General features: G+C 36.9%; 1 protein-coding gene across 3 annotated transcripts in view; it reads left to right on the top strand.

Annotated features, from left to right (window-relative positions):
- GALK2 (galactokinase 2) overlaps positions 1-13,844 on the top strand; it is a 138,045-nt gene that overhangs the window by 34,220 nt on the left and 89,981 nt on the right. For all 3 annotated transcript variants that reach the window (XM_015063450.3, XM_015063449.3, XM_053224045.1), the window contains 2 exons: positions 4,139-4,229; positions 7,234-7,380. In XM_015063450.3, coding sequence (XP_014918936.1) covers positions 4,139-4,229; positions 7,234-7,380 — 238 coding nt within the window. The remainder of the gene's footprint in view (positions 1-4,138; positions 4,230-7,233; positions 7,381-13,844) is intronic.

Below are 13,844 nucleotides of genomic sequence, written 5' to 3'. Positions count from 1 at the left end.
GAGTTTATTTTTCTGCATGGTGTTAGAAGTGGTCAGGTTTCATTCTTTTGCATATAGCTGTCCAGTTTTCTCAGCACCATTCATTGATGAGACTATCTTTTCCGCATTGTATATTCTTGCCTCCTTTGTCATAGATTAATAGACCCTATATGCTTGGGTATATTCTGGGCTCTCTACTCTGTTACATTGATCCATGTATCTGTTTTTGTGGCAGTACCATACTGTTTTGATTACTACAGCTTTGCAGTGTACCTTGAAATCTGGAATTGTGATACCTCCAGCTTTATTCTTTCTCAAGATTGCTTTGGGTGTTTGGGATCTTTTATGGTTCCATACAAATTTTAGGATTGTTTGTTCCAGTTCTGTGAAAAATGCTTGATAAGGTTTGCATTGAACTTGTAGATTGCTTTGGGTACTATGGAAATTTTACCATTATTAATTCTTCCAAACCACGAGGATGGGATATCTTTCCATTTTTTTGTATTGTCTTCAGTTCCTTTCATCAGTGGTTTATAGTTTTCAGAGCAGAGGTCTTTGACCTCCCTGGTTACATTTATTCCTAGGTCTTTTATTCTTTTCAGTGCAATTGTGAATGGAATTTTTTTCCTACTTTCTCTTTCTGGTACTTAGTTATTAATATATAGAAATTTTACCAATTTCTGGGTATCAACTTTGTATCCTGAAAACTTTACTGAATTCATTTATTACTTCTAATAATTTTTTGATGGAGCCTTTAGGATTTTATGTATATAGCATCATGTCATCTGCAAATAGTGACAGTTTAACTTCTTCTTTATTAATATAGATGCCTTTTATTTCTTTTTCTTGTTTGATTGCCGTGGCTTGGACCTCCAGCACTATGTTGAATAAAAGTGGAAACAGCGGACCTCCTTGTCTTGTTCCTCATCTTAGAGGAATAGCTCTCAGGTTTTCATCACTGAGTAGGGTGTTAGCTGTGGGTTTTTATTTACAGCCTTTATTATGTTGAGGTATGTTCTCTCTAAACCCACTTAGAGTTTTTATCACGAACGGATGTTGAATTATGTCAAATGCTTTTTCTGCATTTATTGAGATGATCATGATTTTTATCCTTCATTTTGTTGATGTGGTGTATGATGTTGATTTGCAAGTATTGAACCATTCTGCATCCCCAAAGTAAATCCCAGTTGATTGTGGTGAATGATCCTTTTAATATATTGGTGAATGTGGTTTGCTAATTGAAAACTGTAGCTTTATAAGGTGTCCTGGAATCAGGTAGCTTAAGTCCTCTAATATTGTTTGTCTTTTTCAAATTTGTTTTGGCTATCCTAGATCTTTTGCATTTCCCTATTAATTTTAGAATCAGCTATTCAACTTCTATGAAAGAGCATGATGAGCTTTTTATTGGGGTTGTACTTAATATAGAGATCAATTTGGGAAGAACTGACATCTTAACAGTATTTACTCCTTCAATCCATGAACATGGTATATCTCTCCACTTATTTAGGTCTTCTTCAATTTTTCTCAGAAATATTTTGTTGTTGTAAGGGTGTATGTCTTGTACATTTTTTTCTCAAACTTTTCTCTAAGTATTTATTTTTTGATGGTATTGTTATTGTAAATGGTCTAGCCCAGTGCCTGACATACCCAGGGTAGACACTGGGCAAATGTTTGTTGGAAGAACAAGTGAATCAATGCATAAAACGTATAAGTGGAAATTACCAGTGTAGTAAGTCATAACTGCTCATTTTCAGGAGTTTTTCCCTAGCATTCTGCAACATGGGTGCAAGAGTAGAGAAAGCAGATGGGTGATACAATGCAGGAATTGGGAAAATGTGTGCCTGCTTTTGAATGTTAGGAAATGGCTGGGCAGGGAGACAAGACAAGGATGCTGGAAAGAAAAAACAGGAAATATCTAACCAAAGAGAAGGTTTTTTTCTATGACAGATTTAAACTATATTCCTCATTCTGCAAAAACTGGCACTTTTCAGCTGTTTTCTTGACATTTCTCATGTAGCCTCCTATATCTGTCCAAATTCCCTCCTCTACTTTTTTTCTATATACCCCCACCCATGACTGCCACTTCTTAGTTTTCTTTTTCTTTGTGGTGACTTTCAAGATCTCTGCTTAGCTAGGAACAGAACTTGATTAGTTTTGCTAACATAATTTTATCTGCTTTCCAAATTGTGTGACCTCTTATTGACTGTGAGCAATATATTTTAACTCCTGTGGATGATAGTAAAGAGCTTGTGAGCTGGAGTCATACTGTGTATGTCCTTGGAGAGCCACTAAACCTCTCTGAGCCTCCAGGAAGGCCTCCCTTCTCCACTCTAATATGCTGATTATAGAGGTGATGCCCTCTTGGTCTCATTTCCCATTCCACATTATACACCGTCATGTGACAGTAGTGTGTGATCATGATTTGTATTCATGTTGTCTCAGCTAGATTACAAATGTTTAAAAGATAAACCTTTTACTTTTTACTTTATATTCCTATGAATGCCTTGCATATTTAAATATTTTTCTTAGGCGATGATGTGTCCCTGTTATCTAGTTAAGATAATGCATGGAGGGCACCTACTACAGTGATTGGCAAATAGTAGGTATTTAGCAAATTATATGAAAAGTATTCAGTCAATATGGAGAAATTTGCTTATTTCCTCACTTTTTAATTAACAACCTCCACCCCCCCCCCCACCCCCCGCTTCCTTCATATAGTTTGTCCTTTGGCTGATTTGGAAACCTATTTATCAGGGGCGCCTGGGTGGTTGAGTTAAGTGTCCAACTTCAGCTCAGGTCATGATCTCAGGGTTTGTGGGTTCAAGCCTCACGTCAGGCTCTGCTGACAGCTTGGAGCCTAGAGCCTGCTTCAGATTCTGTGTCTCCCTCTCTCTCTGCCCCTCCCCCACTCACACTCTGTCTCTGTCTCTCTCTCTAAAATAAAAACAAAAAAAATTAAAAAAAAAGAAACCTCTTTATCTATTTTTCATTTTGAGATCATTTTTGACTTACAAAGGACTCACAAAAATAGTACAAAGAATTCCCACACATCAAGTGGTATGCTCTCAGTGTATGATACCAAGGAGGCACACGATGTCTCTTTATCAGTGTTATTAATTTTTTTAATGTTTATTTTTGAGAGAGATAAAGAGAAAGAGAGCGAGCAGGGGAGGGGCAGAGAGAGAGAGAGAGGGAATCTGACGCAGGCTCCACACTGTCAGCACAGACCCCAACAAGGCACTCAATCTCACAAACTGAGATCATGATCTGAGCTGAAATCAAGAGTTGGACGCTTAACTGACTGAGCCAACCGGGTGCCCCGGTGTTGTTAACTTTGATCATTTGGTTAAGGTGATGTCTGCCAGATTTCTTTGCCATAAAATTACTATTTTTTGCCCTTTGCAAGAAGTATCTGCTGGGGAAATACTTTTGAATCTATGTAAATATTTTATTTCTTATCAAATTTTTACTCCCTGACTTTAGCATCCGTTAATGATTCTTTCGTGAAAAAATCTATCATAGAGTTTGCCAAATAATGATTTTTTAATTTCTACTTCAGCTATTTGGCATTTTACTCTAAGGAAGAGGTTTTCTTTCTCCTTCATTTAGCTGTTTATTCATTTGTTCATTTATATCAGTATAGATTCATGGAGGCTTATTGAACGAGTTATGATTCATTAGAATCATCATTATTTGTTTTTTTTTTCTTCTTCTTAAATTGTACAGACAGTGAAGTTGGATGGGTGGCAGAGAGTGTGGGGAAAGAAGGCTTTGAGTGCTGTTACAGTTAGAGGTATGCCAAACAGCAAGCTCAAAGGATAAAAGTTTGTGGTTTATATCAACCTAACGAGGACGATCATGAAATAAAATGTGGTGTAGATTATGCTGAAATATATCAGTTCCTCTCTGTTTCAGGAAATAAAAAAGGTCAATTGGAACTAGTTTAATTGTTAAGGTCACTACAACTTCTCTTACCTTTTAGTATGTGGAGATGTTTGTTGTTTTTGAGTAGACTGCGAAGCAGATATGTGAAAACAAATAGAAAATAAAATTTCAGTATCACCCTCTTGGCACAAGATGGCAGCAGTCAGCCATTGATTTTGCAGCTATGGATTTTTGCAGCCTCTAGACTTAAATTAATGTGTCTTTGTTTTTGCAGGGACTTCAGTACTAATGCTAATAATATTCAGATTGACAAAACCAAGCCTCTGTGGCACAACTATTTCCTATGTGGATTTAAAGGAATTCAGGTAAATCGGTTTATAAGGCAACTACTAGCAGTTGAGCTTATAATGTATATTATATGTCAAGATTTATTTTACTTACTATGTATTTTTTTGCTTCCTTTTAATGCTAACTGATGTTTCTGTTCTATTTTGCTAATTTATGTATTTCAGAGGATGGGGTAGATATGACTATTCCTGGGTGATGTCCACAGGGGGCAGTGATGGCTGTTCATAAATCAGTTGCAGCCAACACAAACCTTTCTCTTTTTTAAATCTTTGTATAAATTTTCTTTTGAAGGATATAATCTATAATACATTTTTTCTAACAATATTTATGTATATACTGTAATAGGATTTCAAGTTAGACAGCCCTAGGTTTGAATCTGAGCATTACTCAGCTGTGTGAATTCAACCTCTTTAAGTCTCAGATTGGTTTTCTGTATAATGATGTCATTGCTCTTCAGCAAAGAGTTGTTACAAGGATTACACAGTGCTCAACACATAGTAGGCATTCAATAAATGGTAACAAGTGCTGGTATTACTACTTCAGATGGAGTTAAAAAAAGATGTAGTGAAACTTTTTAGTGTAAGTATTTTCCTTAGAAATATTGAATAATTACCATGACTATCTCTAATGTCATATACAAGAGCAAGAAAATGAAATATTTCTACCTTTTCTCCAAATTAAAAATGTATGAAAGACAAAAAGAAAATTGATTTGATAAATCAATTTTGTTTGTTTGTTAAAAATCCATGTTTTAGACAGCTTGTGTCCCTTACTGCCTGGTGGTCCTTTCTGAAATTTTGTCATGAGTAGCCTAGGACTCAGTGATATAGCCATCATAGAAAAGCATCACATTTATTTCTGATGTGTAGTTCTATACTCTAATTATGGTGGTTCTGGTTTTAGAGTTCCTGCATTCATTTCTTCTTTCTCTTCTCTTCTCTTCTCTTCTCTTCTCTTCTCTTCTCTTCTCTTCTCTTCTCTCCTTCCTTCCTTCCTTCCTCTTTTCTTTCTTTCTTTCTCTCTCTCTCTCTCTCTCTCTCTCTCTCTCTCTCTCCAGACACATGGTAATAGCTTATGGGAAAAGGTATTGGCAGCTTTTAAATCTTCAAGTTATTTGGCTTATCATATGCACTAGTGGGAATTACAGTATTTGGAAGCATTTCCCTGGCAAATGCAATTTGATCTTCCTTATAGCCACATGCTTTTTATAGCATATGGATAAAGTGACCTAAATATACTGAATGTTGCTTTGTGTTGTTTTTGAGAATTTGAGGTCTAAAAGTTTTCTTTTCTGGTTTGACACTTATGTGCAAAAGTAGGTTTGTACAGAGAATTTTTGGCAGAGAAGTAATTTAAATGTTAGTTTGTTTAGAAACCTTCAAATTCAAATACTAGAAAATTTTAGAGGATAATCTGTTTATATTAAATTGAACATGTTACCCTTTTGGGATAGAGCTATGACAGAATTTGGCATAATCCATTTACGTTTTTGAATCTGTTGTACGTTTTAATTTAAAACATTGCGTGATAAGTTTGTAAGTATGATTCACATTCAAGATACACTGTGGATCAGTTTATGGTTAAATATATAGCATTCTCCAAGTTTCTTTTTTCTTTTCTTTTTTTTTTTTAAACAAGCTGCCTGATGTTCTGTATGAAAGGGCATTGGCAGCAGCAGTGTTTCAGTTTATAATTTGTATTTCTGGAAAGGAAATTTTTAGATGACTTGAAATCAAGAAGAGAAATACATCCAGCAGAATCTCTTTTTTTGTGGTGTGTGAGTTTTGCCAACATAGGAAAAAAGGACAAAAAGAATTAAGGAAGAAAACAGCCTTTAATTTGCAGAGTTTTGTTGTTACTTGGGTTATTCTAACTAGTTGAAATTTCTTCCTAGAATAATATGTTTGATGAAATGCATAATTATGTAATATAATAGTATTTTGTACTTTGGTCTTGAGCTGTTTGAGTAATTTGCAAGCACAATAGTACTTTTTCTTGAGGAGGAGGTAGCCTTGAATTTATTTTTAATCCTAAACCACAAAGGTCATGTTATAATATCATCTTAAGTGCCATCCTAGATATTCATCTAAGTATCCTAGAGATGTCCATCTTTAGATCAGAGTGTCATTATTTCTTTGGGCTTTCCTAGTTGCAGAAATAGTTTCCCTGCTTCGTTTGGAGACTGTGTTCTCATCTGTGGCTGAATTCTAATTTGGCTGTCTTGAAAGCTACCATATGGCTAAACTGTATCTATAAACTCTAGTAAAAATCTGGATTTCCTCATATTGCTGACTTACATTAAATCACAGTGACAGCATCCTGGCCCATGTTTTTGACTGCAGTGGAGAAGTTCTCAACGAGAAATCAGGGACCTGGGTTCTACTCCCAGCTCCCTGTGTGTTGGAAAAAAACTTTTAATCTTTTGGTGACTAGGTTTTTCCATCAGTAAAAGGGAACCAAAGAAGCTTAGGACATTTTTTCTTCAGAGGACCTTCTGAAATTGAATTATAATTGTTTAATACTTTTTCTATATCTGTTCAAATCAATTAATGCTCAAGAAAAAGATCATTCCTCTTAAAAACTGAGAACAAACGGAGGGTTGATGGGGGGTGGGAGGGAGAGGGGGGTGGGTGATGGGTACTGAGGAGGGCACCTGTTGGGATGAGCACTTGGGTGTTGTGTGGAAACCAATTTGACAATAAATTTCATATTTAAAATAAAAAAATATTCTAAAAAAAAAAGGAAAGAAAAAGATCATTCAAGGCAATTTTAGGAAATGGATCAATAGCTTTTTGTTGAAAAAGTAAAAAATTATCTTCAGATTACCAAACCCTGTGGCCAAGAACGATTTAATAAAATGCCATGTATAGACTCCACTAAAGCGAATTGCACAAGCAGTTTCTATCAATAGCACAATAAGTCCATTGATAAACGTTGGCTCTCTGGGGAATGAAAGAACCTTTTGCTACTCCTTGATTCCAACACCAAAGTTACAAGTGCTGTTTTCCCTTCTATTCTCAGGAGCACTTTGGTCTTAGCAACCTGACTGGGATGAATTGTTTGGTGGATGGAAACATCCCACCGAGTTCTGGTCTCTCTAGCTCCAGTGCTTTGGTGTGTTGTGCTGGCTTGGTGACTGTCACGGTGCTGGGAATGAACCTATCCAAGGTAACCAACTTGAATGTGTTCGCTTCACAGAACTCTCTCTTTCTAAAGGCATTAGTGTGTGAAGCTCAAAATTGGAATATCTTCCTTTGGTTAAACAACTTTGTCTTACCTGAAAGGACTCTACACATGGACATGCACATCACCCTAATAAATTAAGTCCTGCTTGTGATAAACCACTGTGAGGTATCTGATACTTTGCAAACTGAGCAGATCTGTGAAGAGCTGGGGTTAAATGCTCTTAGATAACGTGTGGAGTTTGAATGCATGGATATCTTTTTGGATCACCTCATTAACAAGTTCACTTTAGAGCTAGAAATTGTAGGCTTCATAGTTAGACCTGCTTATTTTCAACCAAAACCTTAAATTAAATATTTGACAAGCACTGGGTAAAAAGGGTAATGACCAGGCAATAAAGGAACCGAACAGCATATCTGTTTATACCAGCAGGTTAGTCACTGAAATAAACTTTAAAACAAAATATTGCATTACAAAGAGGAAATGCTTATTTCAAGGAAACATAAATCCTACAAAAGGTCAGAGAGCCTCAACTTTACAAGTTCACATAAATCTCTGACTTTGCAGTTCAGAGCAGGTGTGCTCAGCTTTAATTAATGCTTTGGAGTTCTGGTTCAAACAAAATGTTACCATAGGTTCTTTTTATCCCATGTACCTATATTACCACGTTTATAGATGGTTTGGGGAGGGCATCAGGCAGATCAAGAGAAAGTCAGCCATATGCTCAGTCTTTCTTCAGCCTGTTTAACCTTTCAGTTTGAAAATGTTATACATAAGAGGAAAGACAAGTAAAGGAGAAAACAAAGGTTCAGGTAGAATTCTCTTTGGCTGTCATGTGTACTATACATTAGTTAGCACTTTGTAAGCTATGGCTTATTTGGTGGGAAGGGTAACTTACTTGTTTTTTGTTCATTGAGAGCTAAGAAAGCAAAGGAAAGCAAGTCCAGATGTAAATGTACTTCCACTGGTACTATGTTTAATCTGATGGCTTATTTGTTTATTCGTTTGTTCATTATCCAACCATTATTTATTTAGTGGCTGCTTTGTGCCAGGTAATGTTCATAGTATTGAAGCTATAATAGGTACAGTTTTAACCCTCACAGTACTTATAATCTAAAAGGGGGATAGAGACATTTAACAGGCGACTATAATAGAGTGTGGTAAGTGGATAAGTAGTGTGCTAAGGGAGTATACTAAATGCAGATTTAGAGAGCATGAGGCATCTAAGCTGAGACACAAGGATTTGTAGATGTTAGTTAAGAAATAGTGATAGCATGCTAACACTGATAACATCAGGTAGGCATGTATCAGGTGAAGGGAATCTTATGTGGAAATATCTAGAGTAAGAATGATCATGGATTGTTGGAGGAATTAGAAAGGGCTTAATTTGGCTGGAGTAATTTGGATGATGGGGAATTTGGGCTTTATCTTGATAGCATTGTAAAAACATTTCAGGCTTTTAGGAAGAAGGTAACATGATCGTACCTATATTTTAGAAAGATCACTCTGGCTCTATTATTAAAATTGGTAGGAAAGTAGTAACAATATCAATAGTAGGGAAATTAGTTGGTCTAGGGAAATGGCAGTGAGAATGGAAAGATCTGAATCATAAACTGAAAGTATATCTTGGAATCAATAAGACTTGATAATTGATTGGGTATGGAGATGAGGGACAGAAAAGAGTCAAAGATTTTACCTAGGTTTCTGGCTTGGTGTGACTCATTGGAATAAGGAATGTAGATGAAGGTAAAATATTGAGTAGGGGAAATCTGTGGGCAAGCTGATAGAGTTATCTAATATTTAGTCACAGACAATATCCCTGAAGGTCAGCAGGGAGATCTGGACTTGAGATGGCCCATTTGAGAGTCATTTAGTGTATAGCTGGGATCCGAAGCCATAAGAGTGGAGAAGAACTTCCAGGGGAAGAGCATAGGTAGAAAGATAAGGGAGACTAGGACAAGGATCTGGCAAGCATGAACATTTGAGTAATGGGCTGAGGAAGAGAGGACTACTGAAGAGACTGAGAAGTAATCATATAGATAGGATGAAAATCAAAAAGGTAAGGCAACAACAAAGACAAGGAAGAGAATATTTCACAAAAACAGTGGTGTCATATGCTACTGAGATGTCAAGTAAGACAAGGACTAAGAAGCATCCATTGGATCTAACATCAGAGAAGTTAAAGAAAATCTTGGCAAGAACAGTTTAAAATAGGAATGAGTTGGGGGCACTTGGGTGGCTCAGTTGGTTAAACATCCAACTTTGGCTCAGGTCATCATGAACTCACTGTGAGTTTGAGGCCTGTGTCGAGCTCTGTGCTGACAGCTCAGAGCCTGGAGCCTGCTTCGATTCTGTCTCCCTCTCTCTCTGCCTCTCCCCGACTCGCACTCTAGCTCTCTCTCTCTCAAAAAGATAAACAAAAAAAAAAAAAAAAATTAAAATATGAATGAGTTAAAGTCTCTGTGAGAGGCAAGAAAGTAGAAATGTTCAGCAGATACAAAAAATCTGGCTATACTTGGTGAGAGAGATAATCAGATGTGTGTGGTGGGGTAAGGTCGAGGAATTTATTTATTTATTTATTTATTTATTTTAAAGTTATTCATTTATTTTGAGGGAGAGAAAGAGAAAGAGAGAGAGAGAGAGAGACAGAGAGAGAGAGAGAGACAGAGAGAGAGAGAGAGAGACAGAGAGAGAGAGAGAGACAGAGAGAGAGAGAGAGAGACAGAGAATGAGAATGTGGGGAAGGGGCAAAGAGAGAGAGAGGAACAGAGAGAATACCAAGCAGGCTCCATGCTGTCAGCATCGAGCCCAGTGCAGGGCTCTATCTTACAAACCATGAGATCATAACCTAAGCCAAAATCAAGAGCTGGACACTCAACCAACTGAGCCACCCAGGCACCTCAAATTCATTTATTTATTAATAAGAGGATTGGTGAAACTTATTATTATTATTATTATTATTTTTTTTTTTTGCATTTTGGAGGTTTTTAATGGTATAAATATCTAAGGGAAAGGAAGAAAAAAATGATGAAGAAAAAGAAACATTTGAAACTTTGGAATTGATTTCTTAATTCTTTGGAATTAAGTTGTTTCTGTGTTTTCAAAGTGAAAAACAGCAAATGTATTAGCATAAAAAGAGACACAGAGATCAATGGAAGAGAATAAAGTGCCCAGAAATAAGCCCATGCATATATAGTCAATTAATTTATGACAAAGGAGCCAAGAATATACAGTGGGGAAAGGATAATCTCTTCAATAAATGAATTTGGGGAAAGCTGGACAGCCACATGCAGAAGAATAAACTGGACCACTATCTTGCACCATACACAAAAATTAACTCAAAATGGATTAAAGACTTGAACATAAGACCTAAACCCATAAACTAGAAGAAACAAGCCTTAAGCTCCTTGACATTGGTCTTGGTAATGATTTTTTTTGAATTTGTCACCAAAAGCAAAAGTAACCAAAGCAAAAATAAACAGGTGGGACTACCTCAAAATAAAAAGCTTTTACACAACAAAGGAAACCATCAACAAAAGAAAAAGTCAACCTACCGAATGGGAGAAAATACTTGCAAATTATTTATCTGATAAGGGGTTAATATCCAAAATACATAAAGAAATCATACAACTCAATAGCAAAAAACCCCAAACAATGTGATAAAAAATGGGCAGAGTGTCTGAATAGACATTTTTCCAGAGAAGACATACAGAGGGTCAACAGACACATGAAAAATGCTTAACACCACTTATCATCAGAGAAATACAAATCAGAACCACAATGAGATATCACCTCATACACTGTTGGTGGGAATGTAAACTGGTACAGCTACTGTGGAAAATAGCATGGGGGTTTCTCAAAAAATTAAAAATAGAGCCACCATATGCTCCAGCAACTGCATTTTTCGGTATTTACCTGAAGAAATAGAAAACACTAACTTGAAAAGATATATGTACCCCTGTGTACACTGAAATCTTATTTACAATAGTAAAGTCTCTGTTGGTGGATGAGTGGATAAAAAGAATATATATCTGTACAATGAAATATTAGTCAGCCATAAAAAAGAATGAAATCTTGCCAATTGTGACAACATGGAGGGAACTTGAGAGCATTGCACTAAGTGAACTAAGTTAGACAGGAAAAGACAGATATGTATGATTTCACTGATGGATGCAATCTAAAAATTTTAAATACCTAAGTTCATAGTTACAGAGAACAAACCAGTTGTTGCCAGAGATGGTGAGTAGGGGATGGGTGAAATGGGTAAAGGGAGTCAAAAGGTACAAACTTCCAGTTATAAAATAAATAAGTCAAGGGGATGGAATGTACAGAATGGTGACTATAGTTAACAATACTGCGTTGCATATTTGAAAGTTGCTAACAGGGTAAATCTTAGAAGTTCTCATCACAAGAAAATAAAGTTCTGCAACTATGTATGGTGATGGATGTTAACTAGACTAATTGTGGTGATCATTTCACGATATATACAGATATCAAATCATTATATTGTATACCTGAAACTAACATAAGTATGTCAGTTATGCCTCAATTAAAAACACTGAATAAAGGGGTGCCTGGGTGGCTCAGTTGGTTAAGCATCTGACTTCAGCTCAGGTCATGATCTCACTGTTTGTGAGTCCGAGCCCTGTGTCAGGCTCTAGGATCCAAGCAGGAGCCTGCTTTGGATTCTGTGACTCCCTCTCTCTCTCTGCCCCTCTCCCACTCGTGCTCTGTCTCTGTTTATTTCAAAACTAAATAAACATTAAAAAAACTGAATAAAAAATAGCAAATATACTTCTATCAGGACTAACTCCATTGCCTAAAGGGAACAAAATATATATCCTAGGTTTCCCTGTTAGTCTAAATTGCACTGGCAATGCTTATATTTTATAGGGGTTGAGCATCATTATTTGGACAATTTCTTTGCCGTAATGAGATAGAATCTTAACTGAAAGGAAGCCGAATTTGCTCAGATTCTTTATAGTTAAGTGCCAGTTGTATACTTGACTCTTGTAAAAATCATACAGCATAAGAACTCCATGGACTTTAGAGATGACCTAGTTCAAAAAAAAATTTAAACTGATGTATCAGTGTCCAATAAGAAACGAATAGCACACAGCGTATAGCTGAAGAGAATTTAATAAAAAGACTGTTTACAGAGATGTGGGCAAGTCCAAGGGAACCAACTAGGAAGAGTTCTTTTGTGAATCCAGAAGAAAGCTGTTATGCTTTAGGAGCGATGGCTATATAGCAATGTTGCTAGAGATGCAATGAGGCATGGAGAGAGTGAAGCGGGTGGAAGTGTCAGTTAGTGGCAGTGGGTGAGGGGAGTTGTCCATAGTGGCCTCTGTGTCTCTTCCGCGATACAGAGAAGTGTCAGAATGGAGGGGCAGGAAGGCAAACGGAGAACCACCAGCCTATCTGATAAGAAAAATAAGTCCCATGAGAAACTGGTGAGTAATCTCTCCCAATTGATGAACAATTCCCTCCCAATTAAGATGTACATCCGGTGTTCCCTACTATATTGTAGCCAAACAACTACAGCACATGGGGTTTGATACGTAGACATGGAATTTGTTAACTCATTAACAAATGAAATGTTTTATGTCTGAAACCAAGAAAAACAAGTGGCTAATCACCCAGAAAGTCTGAAAGACTGAAAATATGAATGAGAAGGAAACTGATAAAAGAGAATATGGTGCAATACAAGATCTATGAAATAGAAAAGGCTAGAGACTTCTGGTTTCAAGATGCCAGAATAAAGAACATATCTACTGTTTCTTTCTCCAGCTCTCATTTTTTCTTCTTAAAAAAAAAAATCCAAAACAATAGGGAAAGCAAGAAAAAAGGAGGTACAAGCTCCACTTTTGATGAATCAAGGAGACATAAATAACCCTAAACCAGAAGAGACAAAGATGGAAAGTGGGTGGAAGGATGGTGCATGATTTAGCAGAGTGGAAAAAAGTCCGAGGCAAGTGCCTGTGCAGGGAGGTGCAGATGGAAGGCAGGCTGACTCACAGTTCTTTGGAAAGGCTTAGGAATCAGAGGCACCCAGCACCATGGAAAGGTAACATGGTGGGTGGGAATCCATTTGAAGGGTCTATTTTATTTTATTTTTTTAAAAAATGTTTGCTTATTTTTGAAAGAGGGAGAAAGTATGAGCAGGGGAGGGGCAGAGAGAGAGGGAGACACAGAATCCAAAGCAGGCTTCAGGCTCTCAGCTGTCAGCACAGAGCCAGATGTGGGGCTTGAACTTATGAACCACGCAATTATGACCTGAGCTGAAGTTGGGTGCTTAACCGCCTGAGCCACCCAGGCGCCCCTATTTGAAAGTTTTTATGAGAAGAAGATAGACCTTCAGAGCTTACTCTTAACTCCCTAAGTAAGGAGACCATTTCCGCCCACCTTTGCAGGAATTTCTGGAGAAACAGTCAGAGATAGGCTAGACT

The sequence above is a fragment of the Acinonyx jubatus genome, chromosome B3 (genome assembly GCF_027475565.1).
Source record: "Acinonyx jubatus isolate Ajub_Pintada_27869175 chromosome B3, VMU_Ajub_asm_v1.0, whole genome shotgun sequence".
Lineage (NCBI taxonomy): Eukaryota > Metazoa > Chordata > Mammalia > Carnivora > Felidae > Acinonyx > Acinonyx jubatus.
The sequence above is the reverse complement of the archived record's forward strand: the minus strand, read 5'-3'. Positions and strand labels throughout refer to the sequence as shown.